Source organism: Gymnoscopelus microlampas (genome assembly GCF_963454915.1).
Source record: "Gymnoscopelus microlampas genome assembly, chromosome: 16".
Classification (NCBI taxonomy): domain Eukaryota; kingdom Metazoa; phylum Chordata; class Actinopteri; order Myctophiformes; family Myctophidae; genus Gymnoscopelus; species Gymnoscopelus microlampas.
Window position 1 is genome coordinate 4,724,795 of NC_139953.1, and position 26,662 is coordinate 4,751,456.

Here is a 26,662-nt window from a genome sequence, read left to right on the forward strand (position 1 = left end):
CTGCGAGAGGACCCCGTCTCTGGGTCTCAGGTCAGTTGACCCACTTAAAGCCACCCGTTTTCAGCGAAAGCTTTCCCCACAATAAACAGAAAACAGAAAAGAGTATAAGTATAAAGCCCTGAGGGACTTCCAGTGAACCATAGGGTTTAAGTGGTTAATCCACTCAATCAATATCAATCAATCAATCAATCAATCAATCAATCAATCAATCAATCAATCAATCAATCAATCAATCAATCAACTTCATTGTTTATAGTTATTGTTTATCAATTAACACAATTACAAAAAAAAGTGAGGTGAAACTTTATGCAGGCTTCCATGTTTGCAGTTTAAAGGGATAGTTCACCCCCAAAATCGATTAGTCACCCCATGGAGACTTGAATTCATTGATATTCTTTTGAGAGTTATGTTTATCACAGAGATGCAACAGGCAGCCCTAGGTGAATGGGTAGAGAGGCCACCTGGGAAGCAAACAGAAGGTCCCAGGTTCAATTCCCCAGGCGGCCCCAACAATGTGTCGAGGTGTCCGTAAGCAAGACATTGAACCCTTAATACTGCTCAAAAGTATAATAACCTTAGTTCTGACCCAAATATCGTTGGTGTCAGGCAGAAACCTGACACCAACGATATTTAAAATGTTTATGTTTTTTTCGTAAATGAATGTCCCTGTGTTTACAAAGCTTTTAAAAAGATAAAATACAAAAATATAATACTAACTACTAATATTAATCTCATGATCATGACAATGTGTGTTGTTTGTGTTGTGTGGTGTGTAGCTCCAGAACCAGTGTGTGTTGCGTGCGGCCACGGCAGAGCGGGCAGCGTTCCTCCTGGACGCGGCGCTGGCCGTGAGGAGCAGCGGACCTCCATGTGAGGAGGAGAGCACCAGGAGGAACTCCCACCTCCTCTTCACCCTGCACCTCCAGCAACAACACACACACACCAGCAAGACGGCCAGTAAGCTCTACACACACCTGTGTGTGTGTGTGTGTGTGTGTGTGTGTGTGTGTGTGTGTGTGTGTGTGTGTGTGTGTGTGTGTGTGTGTGTGTGTGTGTGTGTGTGTGTGTGTGTGTGTGTGTGTGTGTGTGTGTGTGTCACATTGTGAGGACCACTTTCCTGGTCCCCACAAGACAAATGGTTGTTTCAGGGTTTACATTTATAACTTTACAATTACGAATAGATCCTGGGTTTGATTCCCGCCGGGGACGCTGTGGGCGCTGGGGGCGTGTCCTCTCCTCCGCATCATCAGTGCCCATATTAGGTGGGGTTGGTGAAAGGGCCTTTCTGTGTGGAGTTTGCGTGTTCTCCCCGTGTCCCCTAGGGCATTGGTTCTCAAAGTGGGGTCCGGGGACCCCCAGGGGTACTTGAGGGGGTTCCAGGGGGTCCCCAGCTAAATGATGGACAGGAACCAAATGGACCCGTATGGGTCTGTAACTCTGAGAGTGTACAAATGGAACCATAACGGGTCCATTTGGTTCCATTTGTACACTCTCAAGAGTTAAATTAACATTGATTTTACAATATGAATTGGGGTCCCAGAGGTATATGGGGGTCCGTAGCCTAATGCATGTTAAACTGGGGGTCCCTGAAATTAAAATGGTTGAGAATCACTGCTAGAGAGCCGTAAAAACCTTCTCTTATTGGGGTCCCTGGCTTATCTTTTCAAATGGGGGTCCGTGGGGTAATAAGTGTCATTTTGGGGGTCCTTGACATGAAAAAGTTTGAGAACCACTGCCCTAGGGTAGGTACCCTCACAAAAAACATGCAGTAATCCTGGTCTCTATACTGCCTCCCCCTGGTCACTGGTTGGAATAACGTGTTCTTTCCACGCGCTACGTCCAATCGGGGAAACTCCCCCCTGTCAGTTGATAAGAAGCGGCTTGCAACAGTAGCTCCTCATGCATTGAAGGAGGTATGAGCTCAGTTCTGGGCTCTCCCCAGGCTGGCAGAGGGAGAGTAGCGCCCAGGATTACATTGGCACTGGGTTACAAGGTTACATATAGCTCAGAGTTTTCCATATTTAAATTCTTAGTTGTGAGCTGGTGTCACAAATATCAGATTTACAAGCTCACATGAGCATGTAGATCTGCTATAGGTACACCAATGGGCAGTGAGCTTTTCAATTCCATCGTAAAAGATTGAGGAACTATATTAATGTGTATGGCTTTGTGTGTGTGTGTGTGTGTGTGTGTGTGTGTGTGTGTGTGCGTGTGTGCGTGTGTGCGTGCGTGCGTGCGTGCGTGCGTGTGAGAGCGCGTGCGTGTGTGTGTGCTTGTTCGTGTGTGTACATACATGTGTGTTTTGAGTCATTAGTAGCTTCATTACAGTGACATTGAGCAGGTAGAAGTTATCATGACCTAATTAAGGTCTGGTGGTAATTAATTAACGACCCGCACCTCCATACCCATGCATTCTATTAAGCGCTGACTCATCATTAGTCGCTATCATCACTGTAATCATTAACATACCCGAGGCCCCGTGTCCACAGGGGCTTCTTTTTTCCTCATCTGGAAACACCAAGGCAAACGCCTAAAAGCGTTTCCAGATGCCCGGGTTGAAAATATCTTCTTGTCCTGCTAAAAAAAGAATGTATTTGTCCCGGTTGTGTCCTATCTAAAGTAATAGGCGTTTTTCTTTTGGCATTTATGCCTTTATTGATATAGTAGGGTCCGAAAGTGAGGTTCTGTGACCATCCTTTGGCAAGTACGTTTTGACGATTGATTTGACCTCTATGGACCCTTTAGAAAAGATTTAGCCCCCAGGTCCCTCCCAAAAATGCCGGCATTTTTTGCTAGACAGCCAAATTCAAAATGGCGCCCGGCGCCATCTCTAAAAATTAACTTTTGATCTGAATGACCTAGAATCATGTATGAAGGCACTTTTCCATACAAGTCAACCATGAGGATTCCAAATCTGACACAATTTTAATTGTAAGACCTCATTTTGACTCCGAAATTCAAGATGGCCGACATCCAGTAGAGTAAAAACGTATACCCAGGGGGCAAAGGGGGGTATGCTGCATTTGCCCTGCCATAAAAGGTTGGCCACCAGAAATAATATCTATGACCCAGTAGGATCACAACCTATATGGACAACCCGGTCACCTTGCTGCTGGAAATCCAATATGGCCGTCTCAATATTATCAGAAAATAGCTTTGGCAATAACTTTTGAACCAGATGGGCTAGAAATAAAAACTTGGTGTCTATTTCATGGTTTCAGAGCATGAGAAACTCAATGGAATACTTATCTTTATGATTGGGTGTGTCTGGACCTTTCATTTGCATATTTCCAAGATGGACGCCATGCGAAAATTAGTTTTACTATGACTTTTACAGTGACAGCTGACTGTTATGGCAAAAAGTCTGCTTTTTAAGCAATATGAACACATTTGGTCAGTTTGAGCTTTAATTTATATGTTGTCAATATGGCTGCAGTCATAAATAATGTATGGTATTACATTTTCCCTCAGATGTATTGATTTATAGATCTATAGTTGTGGGGATGATTGCAGAGAAAAATTGGAGAAAAAGCCCACAATGTATCTTATGTATCATTTTAATAAACTAAATACAATATAGACAGATATAAACAGACACATGCACACTCCAAGACTTGCCAAAAACTTCAACTTTAGGGCTATACAAATTGACATAGTGGTATGCATTCAAGTAACATAACAAAAGATAGACTACTTAGTGACAAATAGAGTAAAGGCGGAGTTGAGGTTGCCTACAAAAGGTTCATTTTGACCTCTATGGTGCTGTCTTGCCTGCTTCTAAAGCCAATGATACTATGGTACGATGCTATTCACTGTCACTGTTGTCATGTGTTGCACTGATCCTGCTGCATCGTGTCTCCAGTCCCTGGCAACGGCATCCTAAGTAGCATGGAATTGCCTTCTTTGTACGGGAACAGTTTTTCTGGCAGCCTTTGATACAGCTGCATGATATTGCCTTGTTCATTGACACAGGCCAGGCTGGCTCGGTAGATGCAAGGGGGACTGCATTGCTAGCACTGAGAGACCATCCATACTCTGTGAAAGAAGGAATATCCGGCTTGGCGATATGTGCACATTTATCTATTATGGTTGCTAGAACAGCTCTTCTCAGGTGCAGGTCAAAGGCATTCTCTGTCGGGGGCAGCAGCTTTAAGAGGGTTGATCTATTATTGAGGAACTTGTACACTCTAAGCTTACTCAGGTCAAAATCCTCCTGGTGGTCCGCTTTGGATGTATATACAGCAATTGTGAGGTCTCGTGCCTGATTGATGGACGTCATCTGAGAGGGAATCATAAGAGTTTTCACCAAACTCCTCAAGTTCAGAGATCCAGACGCATGATGGCCTTGAACCATGCCTTCTTCCCAGTGAAGAAGGGATAGCTGGTGGTACAGTATCTCTGCCACTTAAACTATGGATAAAGGGCAGGGCACGACACTGTGCGAGCCCCAGTGCTGATACCATTTGATGGATAGGAAGGTATGAATTTTGCTCTGTTCTCACCCACAGCTCTGGAAGATGCATCTGAGATGGGTTGCTGCATAGTAAAGGCACATGATGATGATGTCTGTGTCATTGGCATGGATGACAACTCTGTCAACTTTGTCATTCTGGACACTGTACAGGGTGTGGAGTATTATTCTTGTATCAGCCTCCTGTTGTGTGGATTCTAGTGCAGGGACATCTTCAATAGACCCCTCCTTGATCACCACACTCCTTGTTTCTTCTTTAAACCCCCCACCCAGGTAAAGATGTGTTGGACCAAGGGCCGACTTAAGTTTCACATTTTCACACCATCCGTCACAGAGGAAACTCAATAGGTTTGCCTTGTTAGCTGACACAGCAAAGAACTCCTGAGGATCTGGAGCTGTGTAATGCATACTGACTTCATATTCTTTGGTAGGTTTTGGTCAAGCATACAGTATCTGTGTTCTTGCTCAGCTGTCTTAAGACTAGGTCCACTGTACCGGTCAAAACAGAAGTGAATGATCTCTGTGCCAGCAGGCACATCATTCAACAGCAGACGTTGGTATCGTTCAGCGATTGTTCCAAATACTTCACCTTTCAGGAACGACCAATGGCGCATGGCATACATGGCATCAATAACTACTGCTGTTTTTATGTCTTCTGTAGGCAGGTCAGGGATGCATGCAACTTTGGTCTCCTCTTTCAGGACCTTAACAAGGCTGGCCTTGGTACCTGTTCTCATCCTGCCATCTTCCTGGAAGAGGGAAGGGGGGAAGTCACTGCACTCGTGGTTGCCTATAAAGTCAACAAGGTTGAGTTCTCCACCACTGGCTATGATTTGGGTCATGCGCAGGAGGGCAGTAATTTCATTGCTCTTGCAGGTGCTGAGGTTTTCCCCTTAGATTTTTTAGATTTTGTGTTTTGAGTGTAGAAAGTGTTAAGCTTCATTATGCTTGTCTTCTTCTGTTCACTGGACAGTGACTCACACAGTGCCTTCAGACCCAGTTCTTTCACACTCATCAAGTCGTCCTTGACTGTGGAATCAGCACACTGTCCTGTAGATATGTTGATCATGGATGATGTGCTCACTGTAAATGGGTTAGTCTCCACTGCTGCCTTGACTACCATCTCTGCATCCCGGATTACACGACTCTGACCAGACTCATGGTGTGGGTCTGCCATATTGACAACATATAAATTAAAGCTCAAACTGACCAAATGTGTTCATATTACTTAAAAAGCAGACTTTTTGCCATAACAGTCAGCTGTCACTGTAAAAGTCATAGTAAAACTCATTTTCGCGTGGCGTCCATCTTGGAAATATGCAAATGAAAGGTCCAGACACACCCAATCATAAAGATAAGTATTCCATTGAGTTTCTCATGCTCTGAAACCATGAAATAGACACCAAGTTTTTATTTCTAGCCCATCTGGTTCAAAAGTTATTGCCAAAGCTATTTTCTGATAATATTGAGGCGGCCATATTGGATTTCCAGCAGCAAGGTGACCGGGTTGTCCATATAGGTTGTGATCCTACTGGGTCATAGATATTATTTCTGGTGGCCAACCTTTTATGGCAGGGCAAATGCAGCATACCCCCCTTTGCCCCCTGGGTATACGTTTTTACTCTACTGGATGTCGGCCATCTTGAATTTCGGAGTCAAAACGAGGTCTTACAATTAAAATTGTGTCAGATTTGGAATCCTCATGGTTGACTTGTATGGAAAAGTGCCTTCATACATGATTCTAGGTCATTCAGATCAAAAGTTAAATTTTAGAGATGGCGCCGGGCGCCATTTTGAATTTGGCTGTCTAGCAAAAAATGCCGGGATTTTTGGGAGGGACCTGGGGGCTAAATCTTTTCTAAAGGGTCCATAGAGGTCAAATCAATCGTCAAAACGTACTTGCCAAAGGATGGTCACAGAACCTCACTTTCGGACCCTACTAATAGGATAGTAGTCTGAATGGGGAGTGAGATGCGGAGTGACATGCAGCAAAGGCCGTCGGGACTCGCACCCGCGACGCTCTGTCAGGCTACGCTGAGCCTAGGTAGCTACGCCTAGCCACGCCAGTGGTCCAGGCGGTCCAGGAGAAGCTGCTCATGGATGTGATATTAAGAATAGAGCCATAAAAACCAAGCCCTTCAAAATATTACTCATGGTTCTGGGGGCTTGATGACGTAACGTGACACCAATTGATTTGTAGGCCTATTTGGCTGCGGACCCCCACCTGAAAAGGTTTTGTGCCAGGGATCCCCAGAAGAGAAGATACATTGTATTATTTTATTTATTTTTTTCGATATTTTCGATATTTTTCAGATTTAAAAACAAAAATAGCAGATGTACAAGCTCACAGCGCGGCACGAAGTGACGCGCTGTGAGCTTGTACATCTGCTATTTTTGAATAGCCAACATATAAATGGATAAAGTGGTTAAAATGATTGTGATGCTATGTGACCTACTGTATACTTTTGCTGGGGACCCCCTGGAACCCCCCGAGCAAGGACCCCTGGGGGAACCCACTTTTGAGAACCACTGCTCCAGGGATTCATCTGGTTAATGAGATTCATGTGGATTGGCTGACGATGTTGGTGACAACAAAGACGCTTAACGAGGCAGGAAGGGAGGGGTGAATGGGTGGGTGGGTGGGTGGTTGGGGTGGGGGTCCCTTAAAACCTGTCACTGTGGTGGGCATTATTATTTACCTCCTTGGAAGGCGCGACTCTCCTATGAATTATCGTCTGTAATGTGTGCGTGCGTGCGTGAGTCTGTGTGTGTGTGTGTGTGTGTGTGTGTGTGCGTGCGTGCGTGCGTGCGTGCGTGCGTGCGTGCGTGCGTGCGTGCGTGCGTGCGTGCGTGCGTGTGAGTGTGTGAATGAATGGTGCTGACGATGGCGCTTGTATTTATAATAAATCACAACTTCATTTCTCCTAACTTCATGGCTTCACCTTGCGTTATGATGCAGGGTCTTTATCATGCCAAGGTGACCGGCTTCATAATCAGACACTGCATCACAACCCGGCAAAGTAAAACTGATTACCAACACCGTGTGAAGAATCATAGAAAGAGAGAGAGAGAGAGAGAAACAGAGACAGAGAAAAACATATCTCTGGGTCCCAGACATGAATAAAATATCGTCTCTGTCGGGTAGAAACCTTGTATGTCCAAAACTGTAGATCTACGAGCTCAAAACGCGTCACTTTGCGCCGTGTCTCAAGCTTGTAGATCTGCTACTTTTGATGCTAATCTGTGACTATGATCAACATACGAAAAAACGTATCGACAACTACGATATCCAATCAGGTCTGTGACCCCAAACTCACAAAAATACATGAATTAATGAAAGGCCTATTTGTTTGTGAAAACAGCCGATCTACAAGAATGTAGATCTGCTATTTTGATTATTTCCCTCCTCCTTTTTTTTAATGGTTTTATTTGTTGTTATTAATATTTTAATTTCTGGCGCTCGGGTGGTGCAGTGGTAAAGTCCCTGCCCACCACCACGGAGGTTGTGAGTTCAAATCCTCCGTGGTGCAGCCTGCTTTGTCGGGCGTCTATGTGAACACAATTGGCCCGTGTTCGGGTTGTCAATGTTTTGACTTTTTTGTGTTATCATTTTAGCACAAATGTCTTCCTGTACCTCCATGCTGTTTACATTTATGACTAATTAAGTAATCAATCAATCAATCAAAACATGATATCTCTCTCTCTCTCTCTCTCTCTCTCTCTCTCTCTCTCTCTCTCTCTCTCTCTCTCTCTCTCTCTCTCTCTCTCTCTCTCTCTCTCTCTCTCAGTGTCAGGGGGAAGTTCTCGCCTCCATCTGTTGGACCTGGGCAGTTGTGAGACAGACATCAGTGGGAGCAGAGAGACAGGTGGAGGACACAGTCTGTCTCTGTCCGCTCTGGGGAATGTCCTGCTAGCCCTGGCTAATGGAGCTAAACATGTCCCCTACAGGTAACAGGTCCCCTAACTCAGTGATTCTCAAACTTTTTCGTGTCAAGGACCCCCACATTGATAAATATTTGGCTGCGGACCCCCATCTGAAAATATGTTGTGCCAGGGACCCCCAGAAGCAAAGATTTGCGTTATTATGTTCAAGATTTTTGAAAAATAGCAGATCTACAAGCTCATAGTGCGGCACTCGGTGCCGCGCTATGAGCTTGTAGATTTGTATATCTGCTATTTTTGAATAGCCCAAAGTATAAAAAGTTCAAGTGGTTAAAATGATTGTGACGCTACATTAACTACTCTTGCTGGGGACCCCCTGGAACCCCCCCACACTTTGATGCAGGTGCAAGCTTTGCACCTTTGTGCCATCTAAGATAGATTGATAGATTGATAGATACCTTTGTATATCCCGCTGGGAATTTCGATCGCCCAGAGGCAGCACAGCAGTTAAAAGTTACAGAGTTACAGGTACATTGTAAGGAGGGTTCTGTCGTATACAGCAATTCAAAGGCAAGACAAACATTACGAAGCACCATCAACACAACTATTGTATACAGCAGTATACAATAGAACAGTGGTTTTCAACCAGTGGTCCGGGGACCACCAGTGGTCCTTGAGGGAGTACCAGGGGGTCCCCAGCATAGCGTAACATAGCGTCACAATCATTGTAACTACTTAGCTTTGGCTATTAAAAAATAGCAGATCTACAAGCTCATAGCGCGGCACCGAGTGCCACGCTATGAGCTTGTAGATCTGCTATTTTTGAAAAGCCTTGAAACAAATTGCATATATTTGAATATTTATATATTTTTAAGCAAAAATGAACTGATATCTTTGCTTCTGGGGGTCCCTGGCACAAAACATTTTCAAATGGGGGTCCGCGGCCAAATGTATATCAATTTAGGGGTCCTTGGCATGAAAAAGGTTGAAAACCACTGCAATAGAACATACCTACTGTATACGGCTATCCTGCACTATGCAGAAAAACTGCAACACAACGTTACAGTGTCCCCACCGTATCCCGCCCCAAAACAAATAAAGTGTCCATTTCAATCAGTGCAATTCGAAATAAAAGTGACAGTCCAATAACCATACCCTAAAAGGGTCATTAGAGGTCAAAAGTCCTCGATACATCTATTATTCCAAGTTATGTTACAATTGACCTGGCAGAGTAAATCCTCATACTGTAGCTACTGGCACAAAGGACATGCCAAGTCTCATACAGCTCCACCCCGGGTAAGTGAATCTGTTGTTTGCCCTGGTGCTGTGCGCACCTCCTCCACCCCCTCCAGTGAGGGGCATTGGTTCATGTATGCCCTATGGTTCATCTTGTAACATCTGTAGCATCTTGTTGCACACACCAAAATATCTGAGCCTTCTCATGACAAACAGCCTGCTCCTCCCCTTGCTGTAGAGTTGCATCAGAGTTGTCAGACCTGTCCTACGAGCTGTTCTGTACTTGGTTTGCTCTTTTCCCCTCCTCTACACCAATCTTTTCACTGAAAAAATACAAATACAAGCTTCGTACCCTCTTCCCATGTGGCGACATCTGAGACGGGCCGTGGTTGAGGTGGCTCGGCTCTTTGACGAGTCTATGAACTTCCTTGACGCAGCGCCCATCACGCACGGCTCGTGTTCTTTTGCGGTTGCTGTTGGTATATAGGTAGTCATGGTTGCCGGTTCCCACCTGACGTTGTGTGGGAGTCCTGACTGCTTCAGACGGTACTGAATAACTGCTAGCTTGCATAACGTCTTAAGGCTAGGACTCAAGTCTAAGATGGACAGGGCATAAATCACCTCGGCGTCATCTTTATCTTCAAGACCGTCAACATCCACATCTCTGCGTCCTCGGAAGAGGATGATACAATCTCCCACCATGCAAAGGCACGTCCGAGGCAGCAATGATATGGCATGTAGAAAGTGTAGCGGTGAACATTGTGAAGCATGTCTTTCCCATGAGACGTTATCTTTCTCCTTTTAGTGTATTTGTTTAGTTTACGTTGCTATAACGAGGTGTGGTGTGATGTAATTCTGCAGAGACAGTAAGCTGACCATGCTGCTCAGAGAGGCCCTGGGGAACATCAACTGTCGGACCATCATGATCGCTCACGTCTCCGACTCGCCCGTCAACTACATGGAGACTCTGACCACCGTGCAGCTGGCCTCACGCATCCAACGCATGAGGAAGAACAAGACCAAGGTACTGTGCAGCATCACTACACACCAATACACACACACATCCGTTCCAAGGCTATTGTAGTTTTGCATTTTTCATTAGTTTATATTTAAGAGGTGCCGGTCGGTACAGCAAGTTTTGCACGTACAAATTGGACACGCACGCACAAACTTACACACACAAAAGTGTGCACACTCACGTGTGTGTGTGTGTGTGTGTGTGTGAAGACATGAATGTTGCCAGTTCATAAGCTCTGTTTGTTTACTGAATTATTTTACATTGGTCTTCCGTATGTATACCAATCTATTTTATTCTATTTTATACATTCATTCACAGTGTGATTTTATGTTTTATTTATTTGTTGTGGACAGGCTTAGTTTTAGGTTTTTATTCTAATATTGGGTATTTGATCAAGGGGCGAGATTCAATAAGGTCATAAAAAAGCATGAAGAAAGTGTGAAGAAGATGAATTATTTTCATTAACAGCTTCATTGATGTCTCTGTGGTTTCCATCCAGTACGCGTCCAGCTCCTCCGGTGGGGACAGCTCTTGTGAGGAGGGGGGTGGCCGGCCGGGCAGACCCTCCTCTCACCTTATTCGACCTTTCTACCCGCGTACGGTGGCCCTGGACCCCGACACCCCTCTGGCCCCGTCCGCCGAGCAGGGCTACTCGTCCAGCAGCGAGCAGTCCTGTGACACAGTCATCTACGTGGGCCCCGGAGGGGCCGCCGTCTCGGACAGGGACCTCAGCGACAACGAGGGACCCCCGGCCTTCGTCCCCATCATCCCCTCGCTCAACAAGAAGCTGAGGATCAGCCGTCCCAGGTCAGTCAGTCACTCTGGACGGCCTTTATTTTCTTGTCTTGTGGGGTTTTATCCATTGCCCTATTCCAGTGATTCTCAACCTGTGGGCTGGGGCCGGATTTTCATGATAATATAACATTTATATATATTTAATACACTACACCATACCCGTTGGGGGATATGAGCACCCATGCACGTGTCTGCTTGTTTCACGGATGTGGCAACACCGTTGCTTGTTTCACGCACATGATCTGGCAACCCGGGAGCCAGCGAACACAAAAACGCTAATAAACAGCTGACATTTGGGGAAAGCGAAAAACAGGCATTGCTGTTCCGTGCACATGGTAATGGTCACCGGCTGTGTGCAAATGCAGATCAATTGCTCCAGCCACTGAGGAGAACCGGGCAGAAGAAATCTTTGGGGGCACAGACGGATGATGATATCATTATTTGTATACCTTGAAAATGTGTTTTCATTGTGATACTGATAAATAGGAGTAGCCTACTGTGTTAGTTCCATTGATCCAAGCCAGAACACAATCGATTGATTGAAATAAACATGCTCTGAAAATGCTATGTCCAAATTTATATTTTATCATTTGACAGTGTCATGCAAGATTAAATCCATTTTTTGTTCTTATTGATTACATTGATCAGTTTGATTAACTGTTGCACCTGTACTCTGGTTTAATGTTCTCATGTCAAGGACTGACGGGGACCACTTAAAGTGCAACACGTTTGCCGAGCTCCAGGAGAGGCTGACCTGCATCGACGGCAGCGAGGGCCCACCCGCCGCTGGCTCCACGGCAGAGGGCCCCCCCACTGGCTCCACGGCAGAGGGCCCACCCACTGGGTCCACAGCAGACGGGCCCCCCACTGGCTCCACGGCAGAGGCCACAGCACCAAGCACACAGTCTGAGAGCACAGACGCTGCTCCTTCCCTTCCTAAAGCCCCCTCTCAGAACCCCTTGGATGGTACGATCCCGACCCAAAACACAACAACGACCTCCAACAAACCCGAGCTGGAACGTTCCAAATCGCCCTCATCCACGGGGGGGATCGTCCCGACGGACACGTCCAAAAGGACACGCGCCGACGGGGAGAAGGTTGTGTCTCCTCTCTGTGATCCAGGTTTGGCCATGAAGCCCACCAGGCGTTTATTGGCCCAGAACTCGAAGCCTGAGGCGCCCCTGGTGGTCCGGGAGAAGGTCTATCTCAGTAAAGGTACCGCCCCCAAACCTTTTGACTCTCCCTCCATACCGCGAGCCTCCCTCCGCACCCCCTCACAGCAGGCTGGGGGCACTGCTGCCAGGGCCCCCCCTGTGGGAGACAACGAGCGAGTGCTCGGTCAAGGCCACGAAACGGCCGAGGGTTGCGTTGTCGTGGAGGAGAGGTCTCACCTGCACAGGGACCCCGTGGAGGTGAGTCATCTACGGGCTGCGTTTTTGGGGATGTTTTTGGACAGTTCACTTTTTATTAAAATATTATAAAAAACATCACCAAAAAAACATCACTTAAGCATCCTTTAACCACTTCAACCATGTTTTATACTAATTTGTGCAATTGTGTCTTGCAGAATTTGTGTTTTTTTATCTACAAGCCCATGCCTGCCTGAGCTATGTCTTCTATTTTTTATTATTTTATTCAAATTGATACATTTTCATAATCAATTTACCACTTAATCCCTATATTGTTCAGAGACCCAGAGGGTTCTGTACTAGGCACCCCCCCCCCCCTCTGGTTGCCCTGTACACCAAATATTTTTGCCAAATGTTCATTCCAGAATAGGGGCATAGTGACCCTATTCTGGGATAGTGCTGGTGTGGTGCAATTGATTACTTCAATTAACCACTTGAACCCACTTTAAACAAATTACACCATTTTATGATGAGCGTGAGTGAGGACCAATTATATGAAGATACTGTCTACGACGCGTTGTGAGCTTGTAGATCGGCAATTCTTTGCCCAATGTTCCCCCCAGAATAATGGATGCTGGGGTTCAAGTGGTCGACTGTTACCCCTATAATGTGGTCTTAACTTTTGCCCCATCTTATCTCAGGTTGGGGCCGCCTTGCTGAGGAGGCGTTTGGAGCGGGACATCCTCAGGACGACGGTGACCCTGCAGCAGCCGGTGGAGCTGAACGGAGAGGACGAGCTGGTGTACACCGTGGTGGAGGAGCTCCCCGTGGGCCTGCTCCCGGACAACGGTCGGCCCTGCAACCTCCTCAGCTTCAGCAGCGACCGCTCCCTGCAGCAGGCTCTGTCCTCCTCGCGAGGGTCACGCCCCGTCAGCATCATCAGTAGCATCAACGACGAGTACGACTTGTACACGTCGGAACGTCACGGCGGTGACACCGCCGCCGCTGCGATCAGCTCTGACGTCACCGCCCCCTCACAGGAGGAACGGTTCCCTCGTCACGTCGGTAGACCTTCGCTGATCGACTCGTGGGCGAGCGAGGTGAGCGTGAGATCGCTGGACGGCGAAGTCGGCGCCCGCTCGACGGGGAGGTTCGTGAGCAAGCGCAAAGGCGTCGTGCCGGACAGCGCATCCATGCAGTCGTCGCCCGTCGCGTTTCACAGGGAGACGTTTTTGACGCACGGCGCCAAGAGCTCGCTCAACGACAGCGGCGTGGGCTTCTCGGAGCTGGACAGCGACCCTGCCACGCCCAGCAAGCCTCCCTTTACCAGTTGTCCTCCTTCCCCTGATTCCACCAAAGCCTCGCCGAGGGGCTCCAGAGTCAGAGCCAACACTCTGAACGCCTCTGCCTTGTCCCAGGTCCCTCACCACTCGGCCCACTCCAGTCTTCCCAGGAAAGCCAGGCCTACCTCAACCTCCGCCGCCGTTTCGGGCTACAGCAGCAGCAAACAGGAAGGCAGGAAGGATGACCTGTGGCTTCAGGGAAGCGCTCACTTTGACTTCAAAGACGTGGAGTTTCCTTCTGCGGGCAAACCGCCGCGAAGCGGCACCATTCCCTCCAGGAAAGCCGCGGGCAATAGTAACAGTGTACCTCGCCCGCCCAAGACACAGGCAAGCTTGTGTCAGAGGGTCGTGGACGGGTGTGAGAAGACCAGCAGAAGAGGAGATACTGTCATTAACATGCCACAGCTCACGCGAGGAGCTACCACTCTAGGAACCGTGTCAGTCCCTCACAGTTCCCCTGAGTCCAAATGGAGCCACGATAGCAGTTCTTCAGGAACAGGAATTCTGAGGTTTGCATCGTTAGGGAAAAAAGGTAGCGGACAGAAGACCGGCATGATTCCCAAATCTGGATCTGGGAGCATTTCTCCTCCTGCTCCGCCCGTCAGGAAGTCAAGCCTGGACCATAAGACGAGGATTGCGTTGTCTCCAAGTGCCTTGAGGACAAGTGGCGAGGTGGGGAAGCTTCCTAAAACCTCAGCCTCAGAGGAGGAATTCACCATGAGGATCAGAGCGGATTCCTTTAGCTACAAGACATCCAGTTTGAAGACTGATCACGGATCTGCCAGGGCGTCTTCGAGTCTGAAGACCCGGGGCACCAAAGGCGATTCCTCTCGGTTCTACGGCAGTGTGACGTCACTGGAGCGATATGGCAGCCAGGCCTCGGCCGGCTCCAGGCCCAGCCTGTCCAGGGAGAACAGCGGCACCAGCCTGGGAGGAAACGGCAAACCCAACAGATCTCTGCCGAGACCCGGAGTTCCCGCCTCCACGTCGGCACTTCCTCCTTCCTCCCCCTCAAGTTCTTCTTCTTCTGCTGCTGCTGTATTTGTAACAACAAGCAAACTCACACAGCTCAAAGGTCAGAGCGCCAGTTCCCGATCGATTGTTTCCAGTAGCGGATCGAAGTCTCGCACGCCGTCTAGCACCAGTTCCAAAACTCTCACCTCCTCTTATAAATCCCCGGAGAACACGACGACGGCCGCGGCGCGGAACGCCAGCCTACCTCCGAGCGGGAAGACCCCGGCTCGCTCCGTCGTGACAGCGACTAAACCGGGGAGGGGGACCATCATGGGAACCAAGCACGCCATTAGCAGGGCGGCTAACAGTCGCGTCAGCGAGCTAGCCACCGCGAGCCAGAGGAAGCCGTTCACTCACGGTTCAGGCATCACAGGAAGTGACATCAGCGCCGGTGGGACAAGTAGTGCCGCCGGAGGGCCCCCCGCCTTCTCGCTGCCACTCCCCTCGCCGTACAGTAAGATCACGGCGCCACGGAGACCCCAGAGGTACAGCAGCGGACACGGCAGTGACAACAGCAGCGTGCTGAGCGGGGAGCTGCCCCCCGCCATGGGTCGCACCGCGCTGTTCTACCACAGCGGCGGCAGCAGCGGCTACGAGAGCATGATCAGAGACAGCGAGACCACCGGGACCTCCTCGTCCGCCCACGACTCCATGAGCGAAAGCGGCGTCTCCTCGTCCAACAGGAGCAGAGTCTCCAGGACGCCTAAGAAAAGAGGGAACGGTGAGCGTTGTTGGTTTATTACATTTATTTTCTGATGCATGAATCAGTGTTGCCAGATTTTGCAAGAGAAATAAGCAACCAGGTCTATGAAAACACGTCCAAAAGAAGCCACTTGGGCATAACCGAGCTAGCCACCGCTAGCCAGAGGAATAACACACTACTTGATCATACCACAGCGTCACTCAAAAGTAGCAGATCTACAAGATCGAAACGTTTCGAGCTTGTAGATCTACTACTTTTTGCTATTATTGAATTTGAATCCTGACAGGTTTCCACTCGACAGAAGTGTGTGTGTGTGTGTGTGTATATATATATATATATATAATGTTTTTCTTTGTGGGCATTCCCTTCGTTATGTTGCCGTGAATTTTGTCCTTTTGCCACAATGAAATAATGCAATTATTTCTGCTGCTCAAGGCTTCCAGCGGCGCCGACTCATCCCCACGCCCATGCCGGACACTTCCTCTCTGGGGCGGAAGCCAGGGGGCGGAGCCCAGTGGGTAGACCTGCCCCCTCTGGGCGGAGCCATGAAGGAGCCGTTTGAGATCAAGGTGTACGAGATCGACGACGTGGAGAGACTGCAGAGGAAGAGAGACGTTATTGCCGCGTCTGAGGTGAGATGCGTTCCGAATTCATCTCATCAGGCAGATATTGTACTTTTTACTCCACTACAATTATTTGACAGTCTTACAGTTACAAGCTACCACGCCAATGTAGATTATTATTATTATCATTATTAGATCAGATTAGATGTTTTTATTATCCACAGGGGAAAATTGGTTTGCTCAGGTCAATAAACACCACAATTAAAACACCTAGCAAAGTACTATACTGTATAAAATATACAATTCTAAATTTAAAAGGGTCTTTAAAAGATGTCCTCCCCACACTTGTGGAGCACCCAATTATAACCCCTATTTTATCCTTTGGCTATTCAAAAGCAGATCTGCAAGCTTACAAGGCATCACACCGTGACAAAGTTCTACTATTTTTGAAAATAAATTTATATTTTGATGCCAATATATATACACTTTTACTCACGTAAAAGTTTAAATACAGGACTTATTATTTTATTATAGTACTTATAAGAGTTTTTTATAAGAGTTTTTTACTTAAGTAAAACATCTGTGTACTTCTTCAACCACTGGGAGATTTACCACTATTTCCAGACTCACGTCAGAATATTCAACTGAGTTCATGCATATAGATGAGGAATTAGCATGTGAATACGATGGCCGTCTCTAATGTAGTGTCTGACACGGAGGAATACAGACGCAACAAGCAGAGAGAGGGGGGGGGGGGCTGCCCTGTTGAACCCCCCACGGCACTCCACTGTTCACTCCCTCATTGAATGTGTCACTAATTGAAGTTATCACACAGACAATTACTGTCACTTCTTAATCGGTTTAGGTTTACAAATGACACCTGCAAGAGGGGGAGGGTACGACAGGAGAGGAGAGCACAATGTGTTGATACTTTTTCACCAGCTTAACCCATTAAGACCTGAGGCCGATAATAAAAATGTCTTCTAAATGCGTTTTTCTGAAAAACGTATGTTTCTATATCATTGGTGGTAAAAAACAAATCATGTCTAGGACCCCTGACATTATATGTATTTGGCTGCGGGCCACCATCACAACATATTTTGTTCCAGGGACCCCCAGAAGCAAAGATTTGGGGAGAAGAGAGGACAGGAGGGGAGGGGAGAGGAGAGGAGAGGAGAGGAGAGGAGAGGAGAGGAGAGGAGAGGAGAGGAGAGGAGAGGAGAGGAGAGGAGAGGAGAGTAAGGGAGGGGAGAGTGTAGTGTAGTTATGTAGTGATGGATGGAGGGTGGCAGTGGTATCGTTCTGACTCAACGGGTCATTAACCATGCAGAGAGAGAGGACAGGAGTTCAGTGCAGGAAGGACATTAATGTGATACTGGATGGAGAGCTGAGTTCCTTTCAATTAGAGAGAGAAAGATCATCTCCAATTCATCTCCCCAGCCTCAGCCTGCCATTCCTGTGTGTGTGTGTGTGTGTGTGTGTGTGTGTGTGTGTGTGTGTGTGTGTGTGTGTGTGTGTGTGTTGATATGAATGCTAATGTGTCAATTAGTTCCGCTCTAACAAACAGTGATTGAAAGTGTTTCATCTCTCCTTGTGTGCGCATGCGTGCGTGTATTAAATCATTGTGTGTGGGCTGTGACAGTGTTTATTAGATGTGTATTTATCAATTGTGTTTCCTTGACTTTGTCTCCTAGCAACCGTTCCAGGATGTTGAAAAGGTACGTGTATACATCTTCTGTGTTTCCGAGCGTCTAGCGTTTGCAACTTGTGTGGTATTTTTCAAGTGTCTGCAATCCGATACTTGACTTTTCATAATCAGATTACATTATTCCTGTTATACCATCACCAGTATACACTGTAGATGCAGGACCCATGCACACAACACATAAAAAATGCACCTTACCCTGTGCAGTTGTTACCAGGGTTGGATTAGCTGGGGGGATAGGGGTAAATCCATGCTTTTTGATATCCCCCTCTCTGGTCATTCATTTGTATGACCGGTGGGGCTCAAGCAAGGGATTGATTGATTGATTGATTGATTGATTGATTGATTGATTGATTGGTTCTTTTAGCATACCCTTGTCTACTATTAATAATTAATCAGGAAAGACTTAGAAACTGAATGTGTGGCTGACCCAGGGTCTGCTGTACTTCACACTGCAGTGCATTTGACTCCATGTGTCCGTGTGTGTCCGTGTGTGTCCGTGTGTGTGTGTGTGTGTGTGTGTGTGTGTGTGTGTGTGTGTGTGTGTGTGTGTGCGTGGCTGATGCAGGGTCTGCTGTACTTCAACGCCAGGCTCAGGATGCTGGAGAAGAGACAGCAGCAGATCAGAGATCTGCGGATCAAACATGACAGGCTGAAGGTGGAACTGGACAAGGCCAAAAGCAGACTGATGCTGGATCAGTCCAAATGGAACGGAGAGTGTAAGTACTGCACTGTCTATGTTGGTGTGAGTCTGATCCCAGAACTGCAGACACAGAGGCAATGAGGAGTGATTTACACACAATATTAAGACAAAGAGAAAGAAAAGAAAGGAAAAAGGAAGAAAAAGGGACTTTTGAATAAAACTGTTTGACGTGAGTAAAGAGAATAGAAAATAAGAATAAGCTAAATGAAACACATACAAATATGAAAATAAAGCTACTAGTACAGCACAATAAATTAAAGAAAGAAAGAAAGAAAGTCAGAGAAAACCCTCAATAAAAGACAGGGCAAAAGGAAGTCAGCTCTGATTTTAAGGATATTTTTCCTCTATTTTTTTTTCTTTTCTTTTGACTTCATTTAATCAGGGCAGACCATTGAGAGCAAGCTCTCTTTGTCTTACTTAGGGATGTGCAGTAGCAGTCTTGCAGATTTCTGGGAGCTTGTTCCATATACAGTACATGCACGGTGCATAAAAAAACGGAAAGCTCCTTTTTTTTACCATGCTTTTGATTCTTAGGACATAAAGTAATTGTTTAATTGAAGATCTCCGAGTCCAATTACTGATCATTTTTGTTCAATGCATTTCCTCCCCCTTTTAGAGATTAGGCAGTGCTTGAATTGGACACTAATGCCCCAGTTACATGTTTATGTAAATGTGTCTGTTGTCTGCACAATTATGCATAACATAATGTCGTTGTTTTCCATAATCACAGCAAGTGGGAAAACATACAAAACATAATTAGGAATAAATCACTCCCTCTCCTAAGAAGCTCAGCACTTTAAGTTCACTAATGAGCTAAAGACAGTGACACAGCAAAACAACCGTGCCAGATCAATTCGTCAGTCTTGCACCGCCCAAGCAGCCGGTGAACCTTCATTTATGTGCCAGGCACGTAAATGAAACTTTTTTTAACCACTTTAAAGTGACAGACATCTGTCCTGCGTGAATTCTACTTTAATGAACCAAAGCCACTGCCTTTCCTCTGAAGGTTCGCTACATAGTTATCAAGCCCTTCCCTAAATTAAACATTAAACTATGATTACAATATTGTTTTAAAGGTCAAGAATCAAAACTAGGGAAGAATCATAACTGGATTTCATATCATATTTTGTATGAATTAAAGCGTTCTACTTCATGTATACCTGGACCAGCTGCTTTGCCCCGTATATATAGGGAGGATGACAGCCCTTTCAAGATGGTGTCACTGTGACCATTGAACTCAATGGACTGTTGTCACAAGAACTGTCGCTATTACTTCAGTAGTGTGATGTCATGTTCACTTTCTTTATAGTCCTGCATGATGTGTGGCCCAGTAGAGAGAGAGAGAGAGAGAGAGCCAGACAGACAGACAGACAGACAGACAGACAGACAGACCAGACAGCACCGTTTACAGGTCTTGCCATCGTCATCTGCAAGCTAATTGGCTCTATGCACAGCAGCCATATTGGGAATGAATTGGGCCCCTTCCTTACTTCCTTCACAGGTGTTACCAATGATACTAATTAAGGCTCTGTTCCATTCAGTGTGGCATAGTGGTTGTCTTATTCTCAAGGACCCCCATAACTCTGAGAGTGTACAAATGGATACATTTGTACACTCTCAGAGTTACACACCCACCATAAGGGGCCATTTGGGAATCAAAATGGAGTGTTTCTAGTGAGCCAACATGCACAATATCAGCACCCAGGCCAGAATGGAACAGAGCCTTCATTAGTATCATTGGTAACACCTGTGGAAGTAAGAAGGCCCAATTTCTTTCCAATATGGCTGCTGTGCATAGAGCCTATTCCCTATGGATGAAAGGAAAAAAATACATTTTCAGTTAGAGATGGAAGAAAATCCCATTTGAATATTGTCCTGTAGCTGCATCCCGTGTTGTGTAACTGTCTGTATTCCCAAAGGGAATAGTGAGCATTGATGACTATAGGCCTCTAGTTAACCCCTGCCTACGGTAGCAGAGCTACATGCTCTTAAGAGCCTCATGCAAGCTCCTATTCTGGGGGGAACAATTAGTGTGGGGGGGGGGGGGGTATGGGAGTACTTCCCCAGAAAAGGAAAAGAAAATGGTGATGCAACCTTCTGCAATTTGACATAATGCATTCAAAGAGAATGGGGGGATTCATATTTTCTTTTTTTTATGAATGAATTCATATATTAGGGTAAACACTGCATAATATTTGCATGTAAATTATTTATGTTGTTATGGTTATTGAAAATGACACTCGCTTATTCACTAGCTTCTATGCTGCTGCAACTTTCCTTGAAAAAGTCTGTCTCGGCTGCATTAATGGGCATAAATTCACATTAAAATGGACTATCAACAAATCACTATATAAACTAATTATCAATTTATTTCTCTGTATATGGAGCTGTGTGTGTGTGTGTGTGTGTGTGTGTGTGTGGTGTGTGTGTGTGTGTGTGTGTGTGTGTGTGTGTGTGTGTGTGTGTGTGTGTGTGTGTGTGTGTGTGTGTGTGTGTGTGTGTGTGTGTGTGTGTGTGTGCCCGCAATTATGAAATCAATTCTGTGATCAAAACGTGTCGCTTCATGCCACATTTCGAGCTTGTAGATCTGTTACTTTTTATGCTTTTGTTTGACGCTGTAGTATTATCAAGCAGGGCGTTAATTTACGGGGGGGAGAAACACAAAAAGTTAAAATATCGAGATAAGAGGTTTCTGCCCGACAGCGCCGAGATGTTGTTTTGTTGTTAGGTTTGTCGTGGCAATAGATGTCAAACATCTAATTGTTTTTCCTCTTCCTTGTCTTCTGTAGTCGACATCGATCCCGACATAGACCCGGAGTCCCAGGACTACCTGGAGGTTCTGGCCCAGACCACGGCCGAGCTGGAGTTCTGCGTCAACCTCTGTAAGTCCCGCGTCATGATGGAGACCTGCTTCGACATCGCCACGCCCACGCCCACCGCCACGGCAGGGGGAACGCAGGAAGTAGAGGTGTAAGACAGAACGCTCGCTGGGAATTCTGGGAGCCTCCCCCTCACTAGCTGTGTTCTAATCTCTCAAGACAGATTCTGCTAACAGCCGAATCTATTAGCACCACTGCCCTAAACATGTGGTGTTGTTCTTAGTAGGAATGAACACAGAAGCACCCGGGAGGAAGTAGACTAAGAAAGGGGAGGAGCCAAACCGAGATCCTTTTTGTACACACAAAGGAGGTGCCCCCAGAGGCAAAAACTGTTTACCGAATGGGTCCCTAGATTAGCTGTGTTCTAATGAACTCTGCGTTTTTCTGCTGGATCGCAACCCCCACCCGTCAAAATTACTGTGTGTGTCATTTTGTTTCTTGCCAGTTTAGGATGCCTCAACTACTTTCGATAATTGCGAAGATAGGCGATCTACAAGCTCACAATGCGCCGCAGTGCAACACACAGTGCAAATCGTATTGTGTGTCGTACAATTTGTACGACACACAGTACAGTTATAATTCCGGTAGGATAGTTCCGGAGGTATAATTCCTCCGGAATTATCCTAGTATAAAGTATAAGTATTATTCCGGAGGACTTCAGACAAGATGCTTCCATCACCAACAACTTTTAAGCTCAATCCACACTCCCATTGCTTTGCCAAAGAAGAACTGATCTCCAAGCATTGCATCCGCAATGTCATACTACGAAATATAAATTAGGCTTCAGAAGGCTGGATGGATTCCAGTCCAACATCCTTGTGTCGTCGGCATAGAGAGAGAGAAACACAACAGTCTCACGAGTTGTGAGACTGTTGAAACAACAGGGGGTTGGGGGGGATTCAGTTTTAGCTTCACCTAGCTGATGGTTGCTCAGATGGTCCAGATGAGCACGTGGGGGAGGGGGGGGGCTGCACTTTGATGTGTAGACATGGGCAGGACGGGAAGCAAACCGGGGACCTTTGGATTACCACACGGCTTCTCTACCCACGAAAGTGCAATACATGCTGCTTCCAAAGTTTTCGGAAAGGGAGGTGATATAACTACAAATCAGATATCTGCAAAACCTCAATTCATACATTATGATGGGTGGTCTCAGAACTTGTCCCGACTCTCTGAAATATAGTTCGGAAAGCCTGTTCAAAATGTTATTCTGTTGTTGTTGTCTTTTAGTTTTCCCCCCACATTGGAAGGAGCATGTATTGGCCTTGAACCAGACAGCTGCCAAAATGGGAGCATGGAGAACGGAGAGTGGATACAGAGATTCATGCTGTGTTTGATCTGTCGTGCTGACAGCTTCACGCAGGTTCAACGGCAGTTCACAGGAAACCTTGTGGCTTGTGAGAACAGACAGTGGATCCTCCCGGGGAAAGCTGCAAACTATTCCCCTGAGGAAGGAAATGAGGCGTTGTACTCCACTCACAGCAAAGTAAAGCCTCATTTATGCTCTGGCACATTTGGTTCTCCAGCTGTTTCAGCGGAGACCCAAAAGACAAATTTGGTGTCTCCCCAGGACCCAAACTTGCATTATGAAGTTACCACTTAAGCGCTATTTAATAGTGAAAATAATAATTCCACAAGCGTTGTGAGCTTGTAGATTTGCTATTTTCACTATTATTTATTTATGTATTTATTTTTCATATTTATGTTTTTTTTTTTACATTTCTGAATTTATTCCGAAAAACTGTTGTTTATCTGAAAAAGGTTTGTGTATGTTTTTTTTTATTTTCTATTGTAGGATATGTATGAAAAATGGGACATTTGCGACCCATCAAACTGGGTCCGCGACCCCAAAACGCGTCCCGACTTCCGACCCATGGTTTGGGAACCAGTGCTCTAGTTATGACAGTTCTTGTCGACAAGCAACGCCGCCACGCGATGATGATGAATACAAGCTAGAGTGCATCAGTGGAGAGCATATCTCCGCCAGGCCGGGAGGCATACCCGTGGCTGTATGACGTAAGTCGTCTATGACGTATCTATGAAGTATGACTCCATTTGTGGGGTGAAGATTCAGCCCAATCCCACCGCCATTCCTTCCTGTATACATGTTAAGTTAACTAATTAAACCCTATATTATACGATGTTGACCAGGGTCCCCCAGGGGTCTGTATTTGGTCCCCATATGTTTTCCTTCTACACCAAATCTACGTGGACGAATAAACAAACAAAACATGTTTTGCCTTTGGCTGGGGCGGAGACAATGAACCATAGCATCCCTATCCTGGGCATGTCATAATCCAGCACATTCAGAACATTCAGCGAAGATAGGCTTTTGCGAGGTTGTAGATCTGCTATTTCAGCAAAGAGATTTGGTATAGACTCTATACCAAATCTCTTTGCCGAACTTAGACGATGACTTCAGTCATCCGTTTATGACTTCAGTCATGAGTCCATGACTTCAGTCATCTAAGTAAGTAAGTACAGTAAGTAGGTCAGAGTGGTCATGTCCGTGTCGGCTGAGAATAAGGGTGTGTGTCCCATTTTCAAAGTGCTAGACCCCTGGGAGATGGATTGCTGAAATGGAGCACCCCACCTGCCACCTACTGAAAGTTCAATATTTCAAAAGGTATGGGACATGAGTGAACAAAAGAATGAGTGTGATTCTACGTTAGCCTATAGGGGCAGTGTGCACAATACATTTGATTGGTCCAGCCGTTTACAACATTAGCTCCAGACAGACAGGCAGACAGACAGACAGACAGACAGACAGACAGACAGACAGACAAACTCTTATAGATGGCTACCTCTTTCAGAGCCACGCTGTAAAAGAAAAAAGGGGGGGGAAAGAAGGAAGGGACCAAGTACAGAGCCCTGGGATACCCCGGTCAATGAAGTATCTATGGTTTAAGTGGTTAATAAACAGACAGAACACACTGTCTCTGCTTTCCATAGGAAGAACCTCGTAGAGTCTCAACGTCAGGTCCGGGGACTCTTATGGGTATTTAACATTGATTGATTGATTGATTGAATAGGCTACTTTATGAATTAGTTGGTTAACAGTACACGTAGCAAACAGTCAAGCCCCAGGGAGAGTGTACAAATGGAACCATTTTGGTTATATTTGTACATTCTCTGAGTTACATAAGCACTGAAGATTTCGGGGAGATTGATTGGGGTTCTGGTATATACAGTAGTTTAGTTCACCTTCTAAATTAAAACAACACTGTAAAATCCTCAGTGTTCATTTAATTTACTCCCAGAGTTACAGACTCGGACCGGTCCGGACCTTGAGAAACAAGTGTTGTAGACCAACCAGCAGAGAGAGCAGAGGATGTGGTCACAGCAACAGAATTTGGAAGTGCCTTTTATCTTTTACATCTGAGTGGAAATATTCATGTTTTTTCTTGTCTAAAACTTTTCCTTTTTTATTTTATGTTATTTTTGTTTCAAGCATTTTAATATATTCCTCATGAGGGGGGGTGGGGAACAAAAACGTTCAGTATTTGTACGATGTGGCTCTGTACAGTGTATTTACGCTTTAGCAAAGTATGTAAAGTCAAGAAACTTTTTAGGCGTGAAAAAAAGGAAATGAAGGAATACAAGAAAGAAGAATAAGTAAAGAGAACGAATACAAAAGAGAAAATGCAATAATTTAGTGACCTTATCCTCCACTGCGTCTGCAGTTCTGCTGGCTTGTATGTTTATATAGATTATTAAATGATAGCACAAAATATCAACGACAAATCACTTTAAAAGATGAGCGGTAAATTAAATTCTATCTGTAATCTGAAATATTTAAAGATTTGTTTTATGGGGTGGGGGGGGGGTATACTTCATATGCAATAGAGTGAAAACAGCCAATCTACAAGCTCACAATCTACAAGCTCGAGAGCTTGTGCGCTTGTAGGTCAGCACGCAAGCTTTACAATAATTATAAGTACTAGACCATACCCGGTGAAGGGCGCAGATGAAAGTCGTTGCAAACGTGGGGTTAATGCACGTCCTGTCGCGTCGTTTCTCCCCCGCGCGCGTCCCGTCGTGCCCCCCCCCCCCCCCGTCACTCCCGTCGTGCATATATATATTTATATATATATATATGTCAGCACGGAGAATGGCTTAGGCATGTTACTCGCCCGCCTCGAGTCCGTCTGGTGTGTTTACTTTCCACAGGAAGAATTGTACTGAGAGAGTGGGCGGGGTCTTGGTGTTGCCATGTCGGCCGACTGTAACCGCTGTAGGGCCAATGTTGGTGGTATAGGGTTCGTTTGGTTTGGCCTCGTTTTCATAGACCTTGCTGCTTGTTTCTCTCGCGAAACCTGGCAACGACGCATGCGCAGTTTGATCAAGAGTCCCCCCAACCAAGACACCGCCGTGAGGTTACTAGAATTATAGTAGGATATATAGAGAGAGAAAAATGTTTTAAATAAAATATATACTGTAGTGATATATTATCAAACATAAATAATAAAACATGACTCTGTTTGATCAGAATGGAACAGAGCCTTCATTAGTATCATTGGTTAGCCTGGCTTCAGCCCCTGAATCCCTAGCCACGGCCATTAAAGAAGTAGTTCACCCCAAAAATAACATATTTTCTATCGATTACTCACCCCATAGAGACTCTTTGTGTTTCTCAGTTGAAAATCTAACCGGTCCAATGGGGACGGGGATGATCCAGTATGAGCCAAAGAGTCCCACTTTTGTGCACGCCCCCATCTCAGAAAACGCCTGCATTGAGAGGGCTTTCAGACAATGGAGTGAAACAAAATGAACATCCAGGCTGAGTTTCAGGTTACTAATTGGTAAGACCTCTGAACGAAGTAAGGAAGAGGCCCAATTTCTTTCCAATTATGGCTGCTGTGCATCGAGCCTACAGGAGCAGAGATAAGACATATCCCCCCTCTCCGGCTAATCCTACGCTGGTGCATTTTAATTGCAGAATGCAGCATTAGCATTTTGGTAACGTATCTACTCAATTAGTGTCCGGTCGTGCATGTCTGT

General features: G+C 46.0%; 1 protein-coding gene across 1 annotated transcript in view; it reads left to right on the plus strand.

Annotated features, from left to right (window-relative positions):
* LOC311062767 (kinesin-like protein KIF26A) overlaps nt 1-21,756 on the plus strand; it is a gene marked incomplete at both ends in the record, with an annotated part of 28,046 nt that extends 6,290 nt beyond the window's left edge. Inside the window, 11 exons of the mRNA XM_084081988.1 lie at nt 4-30; nt 777-957; nt 8,260-8,419; nt 10,451-10,613; nt 11,107-11,414; nt 12,100-12,814; nt 13,453-15,829; nt 16,247-16,443; nt 18,069-18,092; nt 18,648-18,798; nt 21,572-21,756. Coding sequence (XP_083938114.1) covers nt 4-30; nt 777-957; nt 8,260-8,419; nt 10,451-10,613; nt 11,107-11,414; nt 12,100-12,814; nt 13,453-15,829; nt 16,247-16,443; nt 18,069-18,092; nt 18,648-18,798; nt 21,572-21,756 — 4,488 coding nt within the window. The remainder of the gene's footprint in view (nt 1-3; nt 31-776; nt 958-8,259; nt 8,420-10,450; nt 10,614-11,106; nt 11,415-12,099; nt 12,815-13,452; nt 15,830-16,246; nt 16,444-18,068; nt 18,093-18,647; nt 18,799-21,571) is intronic.
* Nucleotides 21,757-26,662: the final 4,906 nt, after the last annotated feature.